General features: G+C 37.3%; 2 protein-coding genes across 7 annotated transcripts in view; one reads left to right on the top strand and one right to left on the bottom strand.

Moving 5' to 3' along the window:
• The window catches only part of LOC131692200 (PR domain zinc finger protein 1), a 228,265-nt gene that overhangs the window by 195,435 nt on the left and 15,433 nt on the right, over positions 1-17,397 (top strand). For 4 of the 6 annotated variants that reach the window (XM_058979115.1, XM_058979112.1, XM_058979113.1 and 1 more), the window contains 3 exons: positions 3,146-3,367; positions 3,495-3,611; positions 17,329-17,367. In XM_058979115.1, coding sequence (XP_058835098.1) covers positions 3,155-3,367; positions 3,495-3,611; positions 17,329-17,367 — 369 coding nt within the window. In that variant the 5' untranslated portion in view covers positions 3,146-3,154. Of the gene's footprint in view, positions 1-2,146; positions 2,847-3,145; positions 3,368-3,494; positions 3,612-17,328; positions 17,368-17,397 lie in introns of those variants that run through there. The other 2 variants (XM_058979114.1, XM_058979111.1) reach the window with 2 other exon arrangements.
• LOC131692202 (cytochrome c oxidase subunit 6A, mitochondrial-like) lies at positions 340-1,879 on the bottom strand. The gene is made up of 3 exons (XM_058979116.1): positions 1,741-1,879; positions 705-947; positions 340-639 (listed from the first exon to the last, which is right to left on the bottom strand). Exons 2-3 carry the CDS (start codon positions 796-798, stop codon positions 404-406), a joined length of 330 nt encoding a protein of 109 aa, XP_058835099.1. The 5' UTR covers positions 799-947; positions 1,741-1,879; the 3' UTR covers positions 340-403.

Here is a 17,397-nt window from a genome sequence, read left to right as displayed (position 1 = left end):
CAAATTTGCACAGAAAGGATGTCGAACTACAATTTTATAACAAGAATACACATATATTAAGAATTCTTGTTAGCTGAAATAAATAATATAAACAAAATTTAAGCGACCAGAGTGAGACAGACTGCTATCTTGAGCTAATGTTACGTGCATTATCGATAGCAATAGTAAATTTATTTAATTTGACAAATCAATCCTTCATGATTGACCATGTTCCGGATTCCTTCTTACACCTAGGAAAAACTCTACTTTGCCAAAATCCAAAAATTACGGAAAGGTCTGATTATTTTTAATACAACGAAATAACCTATCAATATTTTTAAACATTTTTATTTTGCATTATCTCAATACTAAATAAACATCATCGGAAAAATAATGATCACTGCTCATTCGGCCACACATAGACCTACTTCTCGTAGCCATCCGGCAAGGGATTGATTCGAGGATTGTGGAAAAAGCTCTTGGTCCCATCACCCCATGGGAAACGTTTGTGACGAATGTGCAAATACTCGTACGGCACAAACTCCGGACGCTCATGTTTGTGGGCCTTCCGGTGAGACAAATAAGTGTTCACCATGCACAGTCCGACGGCTGGCAGAGCGACAAATAAGGAAAGTTTTTTCCATAATTTGGAACGACCAGCTGGAACAAAAAATTATGTATTGGCGGCACTCGCACTTGTCGAAGCGGAAAGATAGTTTTCTTACCTTCTTGTCCGGAAACGGCCGCTGGGCCAGTGCTGGTATTACGTGCAAAGGACTGGGAAATAACGCGACGTAGAATTTGATTTGCTAGCGACATTTCGATAGTGATGATGGAAACTGCTTCGGAAAATACAATCGCCTCCTACGTTTGGATTTTATCCAGTTATTGGACTGTTGATTGTTGGGCTGCATATCGGTCGAGCATGTGTAAGAGCATGTTTAGGCGTGACTTGGGACGTTGAGAACCTACAAAAACACAAACATTTGTGATGTGTCTGATTTAGGTTCTCTTCAAACAGCTGTGGTCTGGTATATTTCAGATTAGAACCCAACCGATTATCAGCTCAATGGACTTCAAATAACGCTGACACTAGCTGGGGTTAGAACCTGACTCAGTTTCGCTTCAAGCAAAAATGGCGTTATAGATTCTTAATTTACGGCTGTTAAAAAATTTGAAACTAAGAATATTAAGACTAAAATTTACTCTTCCGAACAGAAGATTTGTACTTTGTTTAAATTATGTCATTTGATGTCTTCGGTATTACTTAAATTAGTGTATCTTAAGTGGGAAATAGGTAAGGCTTTTACGAAGGAAGAAAAATCGCTTTTAAAAAATTTTATGCTATGCGTTCCATTGAAATGCATTTCAAAACGATGTTCAGGCGGAATATTAGCATTACCTACATCTAGGATATTTTATTAGTAGAATAAAAACCTATCTTACAAAAAATTTATCTTCTTGTCTCAATATTAACCGATTTTCAATCATCTACGCACTTGAGGTTATCCATATTATATAATTTTTAGAATCTGTTGAAGAGCAGTGGAGATAGAGAAGCTTGAATGTAGCGTTCTGACTAATTTCTAAGCTAGATGTGCTAAAAAGCATATCACATAAATGTTTCAATAGTCCCTAAAGTATTTGATAAAGATAGAGAATACCATTCAAAATTAAGGTATCGTAGTTTGCATACTTTTACGTTACATATAATTTATAACATTTAAAAAAAATGATGTTTCAAGATGCAAAAACACAAACCAAATAACCACCCTACTCCGAATGCAACACAGTCAATCGGTCGAACAGCCTACTACAGGTTAAGATTGACCTCTCCCCAATACCAGACCCTATACCAGAAAATTCTGTAGCTGAGAGAGAAAGCAACGAAGAGCAAAAAGCAACCTCTCTCCCACAACGTAATAAACAACACAGCAGACGACCATCAACACGCGGAAGCGTTAGCACGACCGAAAAAGCGAGAGAGCCTGAGTCTCAAATCGCCCCAATGTAGACTATATTGAGTAAGGTTGTGATTTTCCTTCTCCGGCTCTATCCCTGGCATCCTTCCGCGCACAACAAACCAACCCGTACGAACCTACCGTTACTCTGACTACGAGTGTGAATGAAGCTACTGAAGCACGCCCGTATTTATGTATGTTCATACAGCAGGATGCTATGATGATAATCTCCGTAGTGGATGCTGCTTCACACAGTGCAGATTGTACCGAAAGCGTCGTTGGAAAGCACTTGGTTGCTGCTGCTGCTGTGCCAATCGTTGTCACATCATAACATCCTCCAGCGAGGTTGCGCGTGTTAATAAAAATCGACCCTCGATTTTCGGAACAGATTGTGTAATAGATTACCGTCGAAGCAGCAAAGATCTTTTTCCTATTATTGTTCGGCGCACTGCAGTTCGCATAAGTTGGGGCGTTTAAATGCCAATCGGTGAATCAGAAACATCAAAATGTCACACGGCTACGGTGCACGGGAGTGTGATTGCTGCTGTTGTGGCCTTTCCGTTCTCATGTTGAGCCCGGAAGGACGATTTGTGTGCAGCAAGGCATTACGTTTCTTACACGACCTTTGATATTTCACTTTCATTTGCTGGAGCGGAAAAAGTGTTACCTCACAGTTGCTGCATGTGCAAGTGCATGTGTATGGGCTCGATGGAAAACAATTCTGATTTTACCGGGGTGGTGATTTCTCACTTTCTTTGAACTGGCCTTGTAGCTAGAATCAGTGGAAGACTGAAAACCATTCTATCACAGCCGAGGAAATCGATAATTTGCGATTTTAAACATGCTAAGTGAAAAGTTTTCCCATACCATTGGACTGTTGACTAACGCTCGGTAGGGAGTGTGGAGGTGGGTGCTGGGTACAGTGCATGTGTGGCATCACCGCTATCGTCATACAGGCGCACGGAAATGCACTGCGCCACTGAATGCATGGAATGAGACACGGCACAGCACGATTGCATAATCCCTCCGGCTGACCTTGATTTTCTCCAGTCTACTACAAAGACTCGATCCCTTGCCCCCTTTTTGCCATCCCTTCCTTCTGACATGTCCTTCTCAAGTTGTCACACAACCTGACGGCGGCTCTCACCTTGAGACAACAAAGGAAAATTCTAACCTTTTTTTTTCTTTCTCCATTCCATTTGCAGCTAATCACCATGGCCGGAACGCAACCACCCCGGAGCGTGACGCCGAACGTCCAGCAGGACTACGACGTAACGCGTATGCGAGAGGAGGATTTTGAGCGGCTGGCCGTGTACATCGTGCCGGATGTAGCCTGCGACAAAGGCTTCCCGAATCGGGCGGAGAAAACTCTGCCCCGAAGTTTGACACTGAAGCCCTCGCTAGTGCTGTCGACGCCAACGACGACGGTAAGTGTTTGCCAGATCGACTGGGCCGGTGTCCGGGTCGGTCAGGTCTCTCCCACTCCAGTGGGTGGAGGAGGTTACCTTGTAAGGCTTTTCTCATTGTTTTGGTACACTATTTCATTTTTCGCAGACCGAGGGCGTATGGAGCACCGGTGTGATACCGCGCGGGACCCGGTTCGGTCCGTTCGAGGGCGTTCGGACACCCAGCCATCCCAGTGATAAGCAGCTGTGGCGATATTTCTGGAGGGTAAGTTGGGGGGTTCGTTACATAATGTTGGGGGCTGGTATGGTGGATGGGTAAAACTGGCTTAGTTTTTTTCGTAAACTAACTTTTTATGGCTTTTGTGTCGTTTGGAACATTTGGTAGGTGGATTTGGTAGCAACAAGTTCCCAATTATTCAAAATATGCTGATTTTTATATAGCAGTGGTATACTGTCATAGCCATTAACACCGTACACAAAAAATACAACTGAAAAGTCGAAAATGAAATCAACAGATGTTCAAAGATTTATTTTTTTATTATTATCTGAAATCGAAGTAGCCAATTTTCATTTCAAATGAATTTTGGCGGAAACGTAAGAAATATTAGCGTTGACATCTGCTATTTATTTGGAAACCCCTCTCAAGAATTCTATATTCGTATTCCGAGAAGGACCGCGATTTTTTCATTTATACCTGAGGTTTTGAGCGATATTTTCGTCCTCCAACTAATAAAACCTAGCCGCATTGCAAGGAACGACGGTATAACACCAAAACAAGTAGAAGAATAGTATATTCTTTTATATTTTCAACATGTAACTGCAAAATGAACATTCTCAGAAATATGTGAGTACAACCATTGACGCCAATTTTTCGAATCAGGCATTACATAGGATAATCAAAATTATCGTAGAAACGCCATTATCCCAATTATATATTTTTATTTATTAATTTATTTATTAAATTTATTCAAAAAATCTTTGTTGCCTTAATATGGAGAGCTTTGATAATTAGAATGTTTTAATTAGGCTTAAAAAAGAAATGGTAATAAATAACCTATAGCTGTGTTTGCTTCAAAACATCTTACCAAAACTCTGAGCCTGAAATTAGCTAGATTGATAAGATCGTATTTTTTAAACATTGATTACATTTCATGATCTTAGCTTCTTTGGGCCCCAAAATATACCTATCATAGAAATCGTAAATTCTTAGTTGATACAAGTTAAGGGAAAATATTTGTTCGCTCTTTTTTATACTTTATGAAGTAAAATGTTGACAAAAATAACATTCATAAAACCGAATTCGTTTTAATGACATTTTTGGTCATTCAAAATAGAATGGAAAAAAAACTAAAGAGAACTCGAATGTGCACATAGATAAATAATTCACAAGTGGTTTCGCATTTCACAATATCTCGAAAATTTCGGTATTTTATAGCTTTCATTATAACGTCTCTTCTTTCTTTTTTTCAATTATAGAGGTTTCAACCTTAAGGTCATTCGCCTCTTCGAGTTAGAAAAATCTCTTATGAAAAATTTCTAACCCTATGTGCGGGATCGGGACTCGAACCCAAGTACGCTGCGTACAAGGCAATCGATTTACCAACTACGCTACGCCCACCCCTATATATAACGTCTCTCTTTTTTATACTGTAGATTTCTGCCTTTTCCTTTTTACTTTAGCGTAATATATGTTTTGAAAACTAAGACCATTATTCTAGCTAAAATTGTTCACGAATCGAAAAAAGCTTTCTTCGTAGAACTTGCTGAACTAAATTAATAGCTGTTTTAATGCGAAGCATAAATATAACTCGAATCTATTAAGAGGAGAAGCACAATCATTTCAGTTTCACTGTTTTCAAAACACATCGTGATAACGTGGCTTTTAGTTCTTCGGTGTGCTTATTATTTCTTTATTATTCCCGGCATTGTTTGACAAAATCCTGTACCGTGTTATTGATGAACTCAATACCGGCGGTACCGGTAAAATACTGGTACTGAAATATTTTTTAAAATAGGAGACCACCAGAAGCTTGTGAAATCGAACATAACATAACGTCCTAGGGCAAAGAGGGCGTTCATTATTTTCGCCGCACACTCGTTTTCGCGTTTAGATTAAAAATGATATTGGTACCTTCGATATTGGACTGATTGCGTTGCGTTGCATTGCGAAGCACAGTGCTATTCGTAGATTGCATACTAACGATTGTCATGTTGCCTATAGGTAGCTCAACTCATCTTGCTTGTGAGATAAATGATCGGAAATGAACTTTATCTCTTATGAGTTCAGTAAACCAATAGCATGAGAATCGTTATTGCCGGCCACGACCATCTTCACCGATACTTAGGATAGGGTAGGAAATGTTGATGTAATACCTACTTAAGGAAGGCCCCCGACTCAGCGACGTTTCCATAGGTATTTCGGAGTTGGACTGAAGGACAGGTACAGGTCTAGGATTCGCCACAATCCACGCCGGTGGGATGGTTAATCTCCGAGTACACGTATACTCACAGCAAAAAGATATTTAGTTATGATTTTTCTTGTATTTAAACTGGATAGCCGGCCATCGAGAGTGATTTAGTTGTTCCCTAAACTACAGCAGCCGGCCGTAGGAGTATTGCTAAAAGCGCGAGCTAGTCTGATATCAATATTCGTTTGAGAATTGGGTAGTAGGAACACAGGTACCTTCGATAATGGACTAATGCTTATAAAGTTCAACTGATGTCATATAAAGTTCATCGATTTTTCATTCTATTGTACTGTCAGCTGGTAGTGGGTTCACCTACAAATACAAGTGTGGTATATACAGAAAAAATTGACGGCTGTAACAATTTGCTTACGGCAGCCATGGTAACAACGTTCGATAGTTTGTAATTAACGCTGGTTCCAACGGAAAAAAAGTCCGTCATCGTGGCGCACTTTGTGACGGGTATCCCAATTACACACTATTAACTATAAGGCAGTGGCAACTATATTGCCACCTTTTCGTTTCGTTCATAACGCAGAAATGTGAAGTAAGAAGTGTTCCAATCTTATGAAATCTACTTGTTTGGAGTCTGGCAATACTTCTTATCACTTTTTATTGAGATACAGTGAAAAGTGTTAGATTGGTAAAGAGTTTTTTGAAAAAATGCGGCGATTTCCTTTTGAATAATAAAATTAGCTTTTGAAAAAAATACTCTAGACCCTATAAGTTGGTGATGAAGATTTGTAAAAACAACTATTTTTAATCCGAAAATTTGGTTTATGAGTGGTAAAAATTGTAGTCTCATTTTTCAACTTATCATCAGAACCCAGGGGTTATTTACTGTTAAACAGGTAATAACCAGTAAAACACCTTAATTTCTTTCTGAATTTCCGATCCAGCTCGATTTGTCTTTATATTTCCACCAATCTCGTTGGAAATACATCAAACATTACGAAGACTGACGTTTTCTAACGGCGGTACGGGCGGTACCAAGTATATTTTCAAAACATTATTTTATTACGAAATAAATGTAAATATATTCTAAACTAAGTGAAAGAACCGTGTTTCTATTACAATAACATCCATTAATAGCCCCAAACTCTGGGCCTTATAAAGGGTTGAACTAGCCAAGCCAAGCAATTATGCACAGAAAGTTTATTTTTATGGTGAACAATTTTTGCACTTTGTCCGGCGAATTTGAAAAAAAAATCTGTTCCATATCCCGCCCATATTTTGTGATAATAGTTTTGTAGTTTAGAACTTTAACAAGAGATTGGGATATGTTTTGTCTGAAGATTACTTTTTTATTTTTATGGGGTTTTCTCAATGAACTGTCACTTTACACTTGTGTATTTTTATTCAAGAAAGTATATCAGCACAGTCGTACAAAACATCGTTGATGTGGCGACCGTCAGATGACTAGGACTATGTATTTATAAGAAATTTCATGTTTATTTTGAACATATTGTTTTTGATGCAGAAACGTGAAGAAAGTTCATAATTTCAAGAAACAACACGGTGCTACAGTGATTTTGTAGGACCTAGTGTAGGTTGTAGATTTTTATTGAATGGATGTTGAATACCCTCAAAATCTTTGGCACTAAAAATTGGCTACGCTGCCCTTTTTCAACTGATTTTTACTTATTTTCTTATTGTGGAAAAAAGAAATGATCGTCCAACGGTATGCTATGTTATGTTCTTTTATTAAACCACAACACGATTTTGTGACATCACTATAAAAAGCACCGTTATTTTACGATCTGGAATATGAAAATTTCTCTAAAGTTTTATAATGAAGCATCTTTGTTTCAATGAAAATCTAGAGAGAACATTTCGCATCTAATGATCTGTTTGTCAACAAAATCGGTTGAATAATAGCAGGATTATTTGTTCGGCACTTGTTCGCATGATTTCTTAAGGGGTTAATGAGGCAGTGTCGCGAAATATGGGATTCTATAACAATACCTTATATCGTTGTGTTTTCCAACTTTAACTTTAAAGTCTACACACATACTTAAAAATGTTTACGTAATCTGACCAGTAAAGTTATCGATTTTTTGAAAATTTTATATATGAGCGTACCCTTAAAATTTCATGAGAGTGAGGTTTCCAATTTGGAAAAAAACATTAATAACTTTGTCATTTTTAAACTATTTTGATAGTTAACAAGTCGTTAGATGCTGAAATAAATTTAATCTCTAAATTTTCAATAAAAAATAGGTGCTTTCTTACATAAAGTGTTCATCAAACCTTATTCCTAAAAAAAAGTTTGAGTACGTGCAGTACCGTATGAAGTTGTATACAATTTAACAAATTCTTAGCTAGGGTGGACGAGCCCTTATTCATCTCATTAGTAACGATGTCATACTATTTCGCCGATAACTCGGCTTACACTGATTGAATTGCGCTTAAATATGTATCAACATCTTTGCTTCGTTCTTAAGAAGCAGATCAATAAAAAATTTGGCTTGGAAATTGTAAAATACTTGCGTTAGAGCGAAGCGAAAAGTCGAGTACAACGCACCCTTATTCATTCTACCATTTGAGCTAATGCGCTGAATAGAGATAGCAGACACTGCTCTAACTAATGTGTTCAAATGGGTGGGATGAATAGAGGTGCTAAGATGAATTAGGGCACAGTAACCCTATTACTAATAAAAGTTGAGTATTTTAGGAATGCGGTTGATGAGTCCATGACTGAAATGGATGCCTGAAGCCATTTTGCAATCCAAGTTGGCGACCTTCGATTTGAATTAATTCTCTATAACAATATGGATATTTTCAGAATGGGGTTGACGAGTAGACGACAGAAATCGATGTCTGAAGCCATCTCACAATTCAAAATTACGACTTCCAGTTTAAATAAATTGTCCATAACAGTGTTTTTCAACCGGAGGTGAATTCACCCCCGGGGTACGTCAGATTATGATTTATTCCGGGTAAATTTCGACTTGTTATCCGAAAATTTTCATAGAATTATTGTCTCCATATTACAGAGTTAATAATTCGATGGAAATTTTAGGATAACAAGTTGAAATTTATCCGGAATAATTCATATTCTGACGTACCCCTGGAGGTGAATTCACCCCCGGTTGAAAAACATTGGTCTATAAGCTCAACAATGGCCGTATTTTTAGAATGTGATTAACAAGTGGATTACGGATATCGATGTCAGAAACCATTTTGTAAATCAAAATGGCGACATCCGGTTAAGATAAAATTTGTACAACCCCAACAGTATGAGTATTTCCAGAATGGGTATAGATATAGTGCTATGGTTATAGAGAATTTCGCTCAACCGGATCTTGGTTTTCAAAATAGCGCCAAGTACCCGGTTCCATCGGCTACCCATCAATCCCGTTCCAAACATACCCATATTGTTATAACACGTGCATACAATATTGCTCAACCGTAAATCGCCGTCTTGGATCTCGGAATGGCGCCAAAGATCCATTTTTATTTGCTTGTCAAGCCCGTTTTTTAAATACCCAAAAAGGAACAATTTTTAAATTACGTAACGCAAAAATTGCCCAAAATTGACTCCCATGTAACAAATTGTCACTAATTTCTCCATCCCCCCTCCTCTATTACGTAACAAATTCCTTGATATTTTTTTCTTCGGTGGAAACATTTTACGTAACGATCTAGCTTACTCCCCTTCCCCCCTATGTCACAACTTGTCGTACACCCTACACCCCCCACCCCCCTAAAAGCGTTACTTAATTTATGAATGGTCCCCAATGGTTATGTTCTATTTGTTAAATTTTGTGAACTGCTGTGACGAAACAATTTGAAGTAAGAACTTTTTTTCCGAACTATATCCTAAATAAAGCACACTTTTTTACGAACTACTTCAATATACGAACCTCGCTTTGGTTCGAAAATGGAGGTTCCAGTGTATTTTAAATTGATCATACGTGGTTTTGTGTTTTATTTCACCAGGTCTACAACATTTACTAGGTCGCTTGAAAAGTACATCTTTTTTTAATTTTGGGACACGCACCACGTGATGCATTTTATTGAAACACAATCTAAAATATCTTGGAAACGACGAAATGGAATAAAAAATTTCATAACCGTTTTAAATTATTTTTTATTTCAGTCTAATATGACTGTACCTTTGTAGCGGCTGGAACTAACTTGGTGTACTGCCATTTGACAAAATGATAGTTTGGCTCATATTGCCCGGCGGATTTTGGTCATTTGGCATAAAGGCATTTAGCATAATGAACATTCGGCATAACGGTTTTTAGGTATAATGATTATTGTGCATACTTTTGAGAATCGATCATACAAAAGGTCATTTGTTAGTTATACAGATTTTGCGTACTCAATTTTATTTCCATATTGTTATACCCTCTTCTCCTTAAAGTCTTACATAATTTATGAATGGCCCCGTTTGGCACGAGTATATTTATTAAAAAAAGTTGTTAGTTGTCAGGGTGTAAGAGTTCGAATAGAATAGAAAAAAAATATCAATTGTTAGAGCACTTCTTAGGATAAATGCATTTTTGTGTGTATTTTGGTGTATATGGACAATGCATATCGTTCGAAGGAAGCTGCTACATACACTGTTGTTGGTATGAATGAACTCTCGTGTTGTAAAAGGGTTTCGTCGGCTGGTGTAATGCCGAAACGAAGTTGCTCGCACTCTTTTCAGTTTACGTAGTTGACGATTGGACCATGCTGGGTTTGGTCGGGTGCGGGAACATGTGTTCTGAAAAGCTGTTTCAGGACCAGTGAAAGGTTTGCCACGGCAACATCAGCCTAGCCTCAAGGCTAGAGAAATCAGTTTTCGAAAAATTGAACTCCCTAATATTCAGCATTTCATCATAATCAAGTAACTGGGGACAAATCTGCGTTACTAGATGAGAAGGATGATGTGTGTCATAAGCAACTAACGGCTCAAGGGTTTCTGAAGCGGAACAGTTAATTGAAGCTTGTTCATTTACAAACAGGAGCCCCAGGGTTTGATTTCGTCTGTTATTTACTGTACATATTTGAAGCATGTTCATTCATTACGCCCAGTAAGGCAATACTCGTTCTTGAAAAGATATATTCAGAACGATCTGCGAAGGCATAGCCGGAGGGACTCTTCCAAAGAAGTCGCTGTTGATTATAGTCACCAAACAGTGGATGAGCCGTGTTGAGTAAGATGGAAGTTGCGATGTCAAGTGCTGAGTCTATGTGCTTCTGAATGATATCTAAATAACTTACGGAATCAGGGGGAATATACACTACACGCTCACAAATAGTCGGATTTCGACCGCGAATATCTACTCATAGTTCGAGTTCGTTACTATCAGTTTAAGGTTTGAACGAGAGCCGATTGGAGACTGCGATAAGCACACCGTCACCACATTTTTGTACTGTCTGGATCGTGATCGTTACGAAAAACCGTGTAACTTGAGGCGAATAAATGGAGTGAATTGATTTGAACATTCACCCTTGTTTCGGTTAGAATAATAACATCATATTCGACCTCTGAAACAGCGACGAACAACTCGTCAATTTTTGTGCGTAGTCCTCTCCTGTTCTGATAGTTGATACTAAGATGTTCCTGCAAGTAATATGGTGGCGTCTGCCTGTAATAGGAGTGGGTTTCAGCATCTGTATGTCCTACTTCGAAAGAACATATACAATGTTACCTCATTTGTTTACACAGGTAAATGCAATGAATATATTATACATTCTGTGTAAACAAATGAGTCTAATGAGACTACGATAGTCACTGCTTTCAGATTTCGTTGTCAACATACAGTCGGTGATGGAAGCGAGCTGATTATATACGGTGGTAAACTGCAATTGTGGATCGAATTCAGGGTGCGCAGAATCCATAGCAGCATCCTTCACGGTGTGTTTGGTAGAACAATTTTATTCGAAAAAAATCGGCATCGCTAAAACTTCAGCCTGTGATAGAATGGGCTTTTCACTTTCATTTGAAAGTAAAATTAAAATATTCTGTCGGGGGCTCCAGAACAACTTTTGTTGCGGCACAGCCTTATTTATGGTTGCTCCCTTTGTTGTCATCCCTATCATCAACACAGTTAGTGAGCACAATTTCACTCCTCACACTCGCGATGGTGAGGAAAATACGGAATGCGTGTGGATAACATACATCGTCCGTGTTGCCAGGTTGCCAATCAAAATTAGAATAATTTACTTTTAATTTCAAAGAAATATGTTTTATGCCTTGAATAAACTAGTTGTAGTCTAGCCACTGCTCTAGGCAGTCGGTCTTTAACCCGTCGTGGGCTTTAAGGAAAATTACCCGTCGTGGGCTTTAGTGGAAGATTTACCCGTCACCGGGCTTAGAAGAGTTTTTTTTACCCGTCACCGGGCTTAGAAGAGAGAAGAGAACCCGTCGCTGGGTTAAGCAAAATAAAGTTGTACGAAGATAATTTGTGTTTATTTGTAACAGATTCCTAGAACTTGTCGCGCCAACCTTGAAGTCTGCCAATGTCCATTAGTTGGCTACGATGGAAATTCCAGCTTCCGACGACCAATTAAACTTCGTACCTGGAACACAACGTAGGGCAGGTGCTGACGAAACAACTTTTTATTTTAAAGTTTTTTTTTGTTTGAAAATATAGGTTTTTCAATGGAACTGGTTCACATTTTTGCCCATAGGTAGTACTTTAGACGTTCAAATATTACCAAAAGTGAGAAATATTACCAAAAGTGATAATCTGAATTTCATTGTGTACAACTTTGTAGAAAACTACATTACGATCTAAAATCGCCAGAGAAAGCTATTAAATTTTTATCAAAGTTTCTAGATTCGCACGGGGCCTATTGGTTAAAAAGCTTTATTCCAAAACCGTTTTTATTTGTAAAAAGGGATTGACTTATTTTAACAGTGTGCTCAGAGGAACTTGAATACTAGCAAAGTCCCACCTTTAAGCGTAAAAAACATAATTCCAGATTCCACCGTTTTTTGCGCACCAATGATATTTTAGGAGCATGGAGATATAGAGAAGAGTAGATAAAATTTGAACAAAATTAAGACTCTTTTGAAAGATGCTGGGTAATGCAGCAAAATGAAGCAGTTTTTTTCTGTCACAGATATATTTGTTTCTTCTTTTTTTCTTCACTAATTCTGGAGTATGATTGATGTAATCTTGAATCAACCTTTTTGCTCGTAAGCATCTTGTGGGATACATTTGGCCTAAATTTTAACCTTATATTTGATCAAACTCGATTAGGTGTTCAGTCATTTGATTTTATTTCAATTGAGAATCTTGATTGGCAGTTTCATGAAGGATAGAAAAATCATTCGATGAGATTTATGTTCAAGTTTGTTAACTTTTGGGAGTCGCTGTACATTGAACAGAAATCGCAATAGTAAATGAGAAATAAAGGTTTTGTATATTGTACGAAGATAGCGATCTCAATATAAAAGTGGATATAAAAAGTATCACCTTTACCCGAAAGACGTATTGCTGTTAATGTCTTCAGATTCAGAACTGATCTGGCAACTCTGTCTTCTTGATATGTTGTCTTTGCTCTTATCCCATATTATGAGGGAGATCTTCAATAAACAGACTTGTATTACTTTGAGAATTTATTGAATGACGACTCCGGAATTTCTTCTTAAAGGAAATTATGAAACTTGGTTTTGTTCTTTTTTCTAAGATTATGTGAAGTGTGTTAGATTTGGAAATAAAATTTGAGGACAAGCAAAAATCTGCATCTGTAAATTCTTATGAAATGAATCTACCCCAAAAGATAGCAAACATGGATCCAAAACTCGAAGAGCTTTTTTTCTTTTTCAATCATCTTTATTTTAATATTGATAAAGACAAACAGGATTCTCAACCTAAAATTGCAATAAAATACGTCGTTTATTACAATGACTCGAACTGTCTACTTTAGTTCATTCAAATATAAAGCTTTGAATTTAAGCATATTGTATTTTACCAGGCAGGATAGGATCAGGAAGAAGGGTCATTCTAGTTTACATTAGCTATCCTCTAGAGCGAGAAAAGAAATGAAAAAGGCATGATAAAATCCGTTACAACATTAATCAATATCTTGAAAAGGTATAAGATTATCGAATAAATTTGGTCAACACCTTTCCACACCTCTTTGTTCATAAAGTGTCATTTTAGCCCAAGACCCGGAGAAATCTGAAAATATATTTTTTTCTGCTGAGAATGGGACTTTGTATACATTGAAATTTATCTGAATTTACTGTTCATTTAAACCCAACATTTTTTTTGTAAGTCCTTATTAATCGACTTCTTAATCCATGGGCCCCGCACACGGGTGATTTTATATCAATTTATAGCATTCTACAAAGTTGTAGACAGTTTTGAATGTATATAGTACCAATTAGTAGCAAAAATGCGAAATAATTTCATTAAAAAACTTAAGTTTTCAATCAAAAAACTTTAAAATAAAAAGTTGTTCTAAACCCCCCGATTGAATATTTTTATTTTATTTTCAAATGAAAGGGAAAAGTCCATTCTTTCATATCCCGAAGTTTTATAGATGCCGATTTTTTTTAATAAAGTTGTTCGACAAAGACACCGTGCCTTAGCTTTGCCTGACCGGGAAAAGTCGCTGCCATAGTAAAAAAGTTCCGTGGAAAACAGATGAATGTCGTTGATGAGATCGGGCTGATTGCGTCCGTCGGCAAGCTGCAATTGTGGAACTAATTTTAGGTGTACAGTATCTTGAGTAGCTTCGGGAGGACATATACCCTCCTTACACACTTAATTTTTTCTGCCGAATCTCAGCTCTTTTTGCATCTTTTGCCGAAACCTCAAACTGAGATTCAGCAAGCATTATTTTTTGCTGACATCTCAGTAAAAGTGACGTTTGAGTGCTGAGCCTCGGAAAATATTTCACCGAAAATCAGCAAGCTAATTTCACTTTACTTAGATATCAGTTTCTAAATTTGCTGAATACACAGCTGTTGAGAAATTACCGAGCCGAATTGACCGGATGAGGTCACCATCATAAGCCGGATCGGGTGTCAGAAAGGATCGGGGATATAACATCATGGTTGCTGTTGTTGATTTGATGTTTGACCAAAGGGACTATTGGAAGAACATCGAGACTGATTTCACGATATTGTGCTAGATGCTGTAGTGAATGATTCAGCGTGACTGCCTAAGGCGTGTTTAATAGTTATCTGAAGGACAACTTGATGCAATCAGATACTTCCATTTGATTTGATAAAAACAATGTCATGCCAAATGACCTTATGCCGGTTTTATGTCAAATAAAATACCACAGGCATAACAAATAGGCAAATCTGGCTGAAATCGATCACCCAGTGCAATTAAAATGGTTCAGGAAATCGGGATAGAGTAACATGTTGATTCTAGGATTAGATGGGAAGGTGATGCGCATTCTTGAAAAAACATTCGAATATAGCTCCAAATAATTTCGAAGAAGTGAACAAAACTATATTCCATAAAATATCAACGGCACATGACTGGCAATATGGACTTCATTGAAGATTCATCCAAAAATGATTTTTTCATAGAAATATGATAGACAAACTAACTATATTAGTGTTATTTAAATATTTATTATTAAATCAAATACTTTAAAAGAATATTTAGTTTTTCTGCGCTATGAATTTCGAAATTTCGCCTTCTACAAAGTTTGCCTTTTGAAATTTCGCCTTCCAGAAAGTATGCCTTTTAGAAGTCCGCCTTTTGATTTTTTCGACCGTTTAAAATTATGATTTTCAGCGTTACGTTCTCGACCCGTTTCTTATGCAAAACTACTACTCTTGGAGGGAAGATATCAATGGACGTTTCATTAATTTGCTTAAACTTTAAATTGGCATGTCTATACATCATAAAATTTCTTCTTATTGGACCCTACTGCGCCAAGTTGGAATGTTCAAATATATTTTGGATGCACTTAATGTGATCGAAAGTATATTGGAAACAACGTTTTTAGTTACTATCGAATGCTTAGGAACGACATTGTTACGAAAACAAATAAACATTGAATTAGCATAATTTTCATAGATTTACAATTCAATTTGAGAAAAAAATCCATTTTTCAACAGCCATTAAGCAAATCATGCGGTGTCCACAATAAATTGGAACCAATTAATTTAAGTATGGTTTTTTAGTCTTTCGGATTTTCCTAGTCAGTAACTAACATCAGCTTAATGCTAGTTAGATAAGTCCAAACCAGCACCAAATTTGCGCTAGTGAGGAACTAAAATTCAAAAAGACACACGTTTTGCGTGAACGCTAAACAACTGGCTGGTACCGAGTGCTGTCTCGATAGTAAGCACAGAGGTTTTGTTTGTCGAGGAGGAATGTGAGCCGAAACCGTCTTTTGGTAAAGAACCAGCACCGAATTGTCGCTAATTAGCCTGGATTTTTCTAACTAGCATTAAGTTGGTGTTAGTTACTAACGAGGCGAATCCGAAACACTTTACTTTATGTTAGGTCTTGTGTCCTTATGAACAAACATTTGGTGTTTCCCATCCAATCAATATACGACATATTTTGAACACTTCTTATTTTATACTTCTAAGACAAACTTTACTAAAAAATCCTTTTCAAACTCGTAAAGTTCGTTGTCCAAAGACAGATAAAATAATTAGATCAGAAAAAAATTATTTAATTGTATCACTACTATGGATTCCTCTTGGCAACCGTGAAATTCTGAATCGTTTTCGATGTCATTTTTTCAACAGTGAACTCTGATTAATTTGAAGAAAATAAAGATGAACTAACGATGTTGGGATATAAAAAACGGCCCAGAAATTGTAATTATCGTCATTAAACCAAACGAATTTGAAGGGATTGCCAAGAATAAAGAAAAGGCTCCAAAATACGTAAAGCTCCAAATCAGTTTAGTTACCCTATTCCTAAAAATGAACACGAAATAGGCTTTTTTCATTCAATATTCTAGCCTACTGAGTTTCTAAGAGCCGAGTTTTTACCACGTACCATCACAAGAAGCTAAATCCGATGGTGAAGGTTCCTGTTCATTTCGGTGGGTGTTTTTACACCCACTATGACGTTACTTTCTGTACCACCGACTCGCTGACTGCACGCCGGCCAGTCTTTGTTTGTGTATTGGATGTATAATTTCTTTGTTACTGGAAAAGTTTAACCCCTTCCCTTCCGGCGAGACGGACTAGGTTGTCTGTTCGCAATATCAGGAGGATGATTTTAATTGCGTCATAACATGACCTCGACAAGACAGACGCTTTATCGATACGATGGTTCCTTGTTGTCTTCCTCCATGATACAGAGTAAATATAACTGCCTCCGTCTTGTCTTTGTACTGCTCGTTTTATTGTTTCTATTTCGTTAAGGGATGAGTTATTAGTAACTGCGTTTCGAGATGCTTTAATGATACGAATAACAACCTAAACTAACCCTTTTCTATTACCTCTCCACGGTACTGGGATTGCTTTTACTAATCATTATGTATTTCTTTTCTTTCTTCCATATAACATCCCTTTGAACTCAACTACTTCAACTACTTCCAAATATTGTAAATACTCTACCCAATTGGAACTACTAAAAGGTGCAAGAGCTGCGACACGTTTCCTACGGGAATATTAAGGTATCTATCTATCGGATCTTCAGCTGATCT

The sequence above is a fragment of the Topomyia yanbarensis genome, chromosome 3 (genome assembly GCF_030247195.1).
Source record: "Topomyia yanbarensis strain Yona2022 chromosome 3, ASM3024719v1, whole genome shotgun sequence".
NCBI classification, from domain to species: domain Eukaryota; kingdom Metazoa; phylum Arthropoda; class Insecta; order Diptera; family Culicidae; genus Topomyia; species Topomyia yanbarensis.
This window is presented reverse-complemented; position numbering and strand designations above follow the sequence as displayed.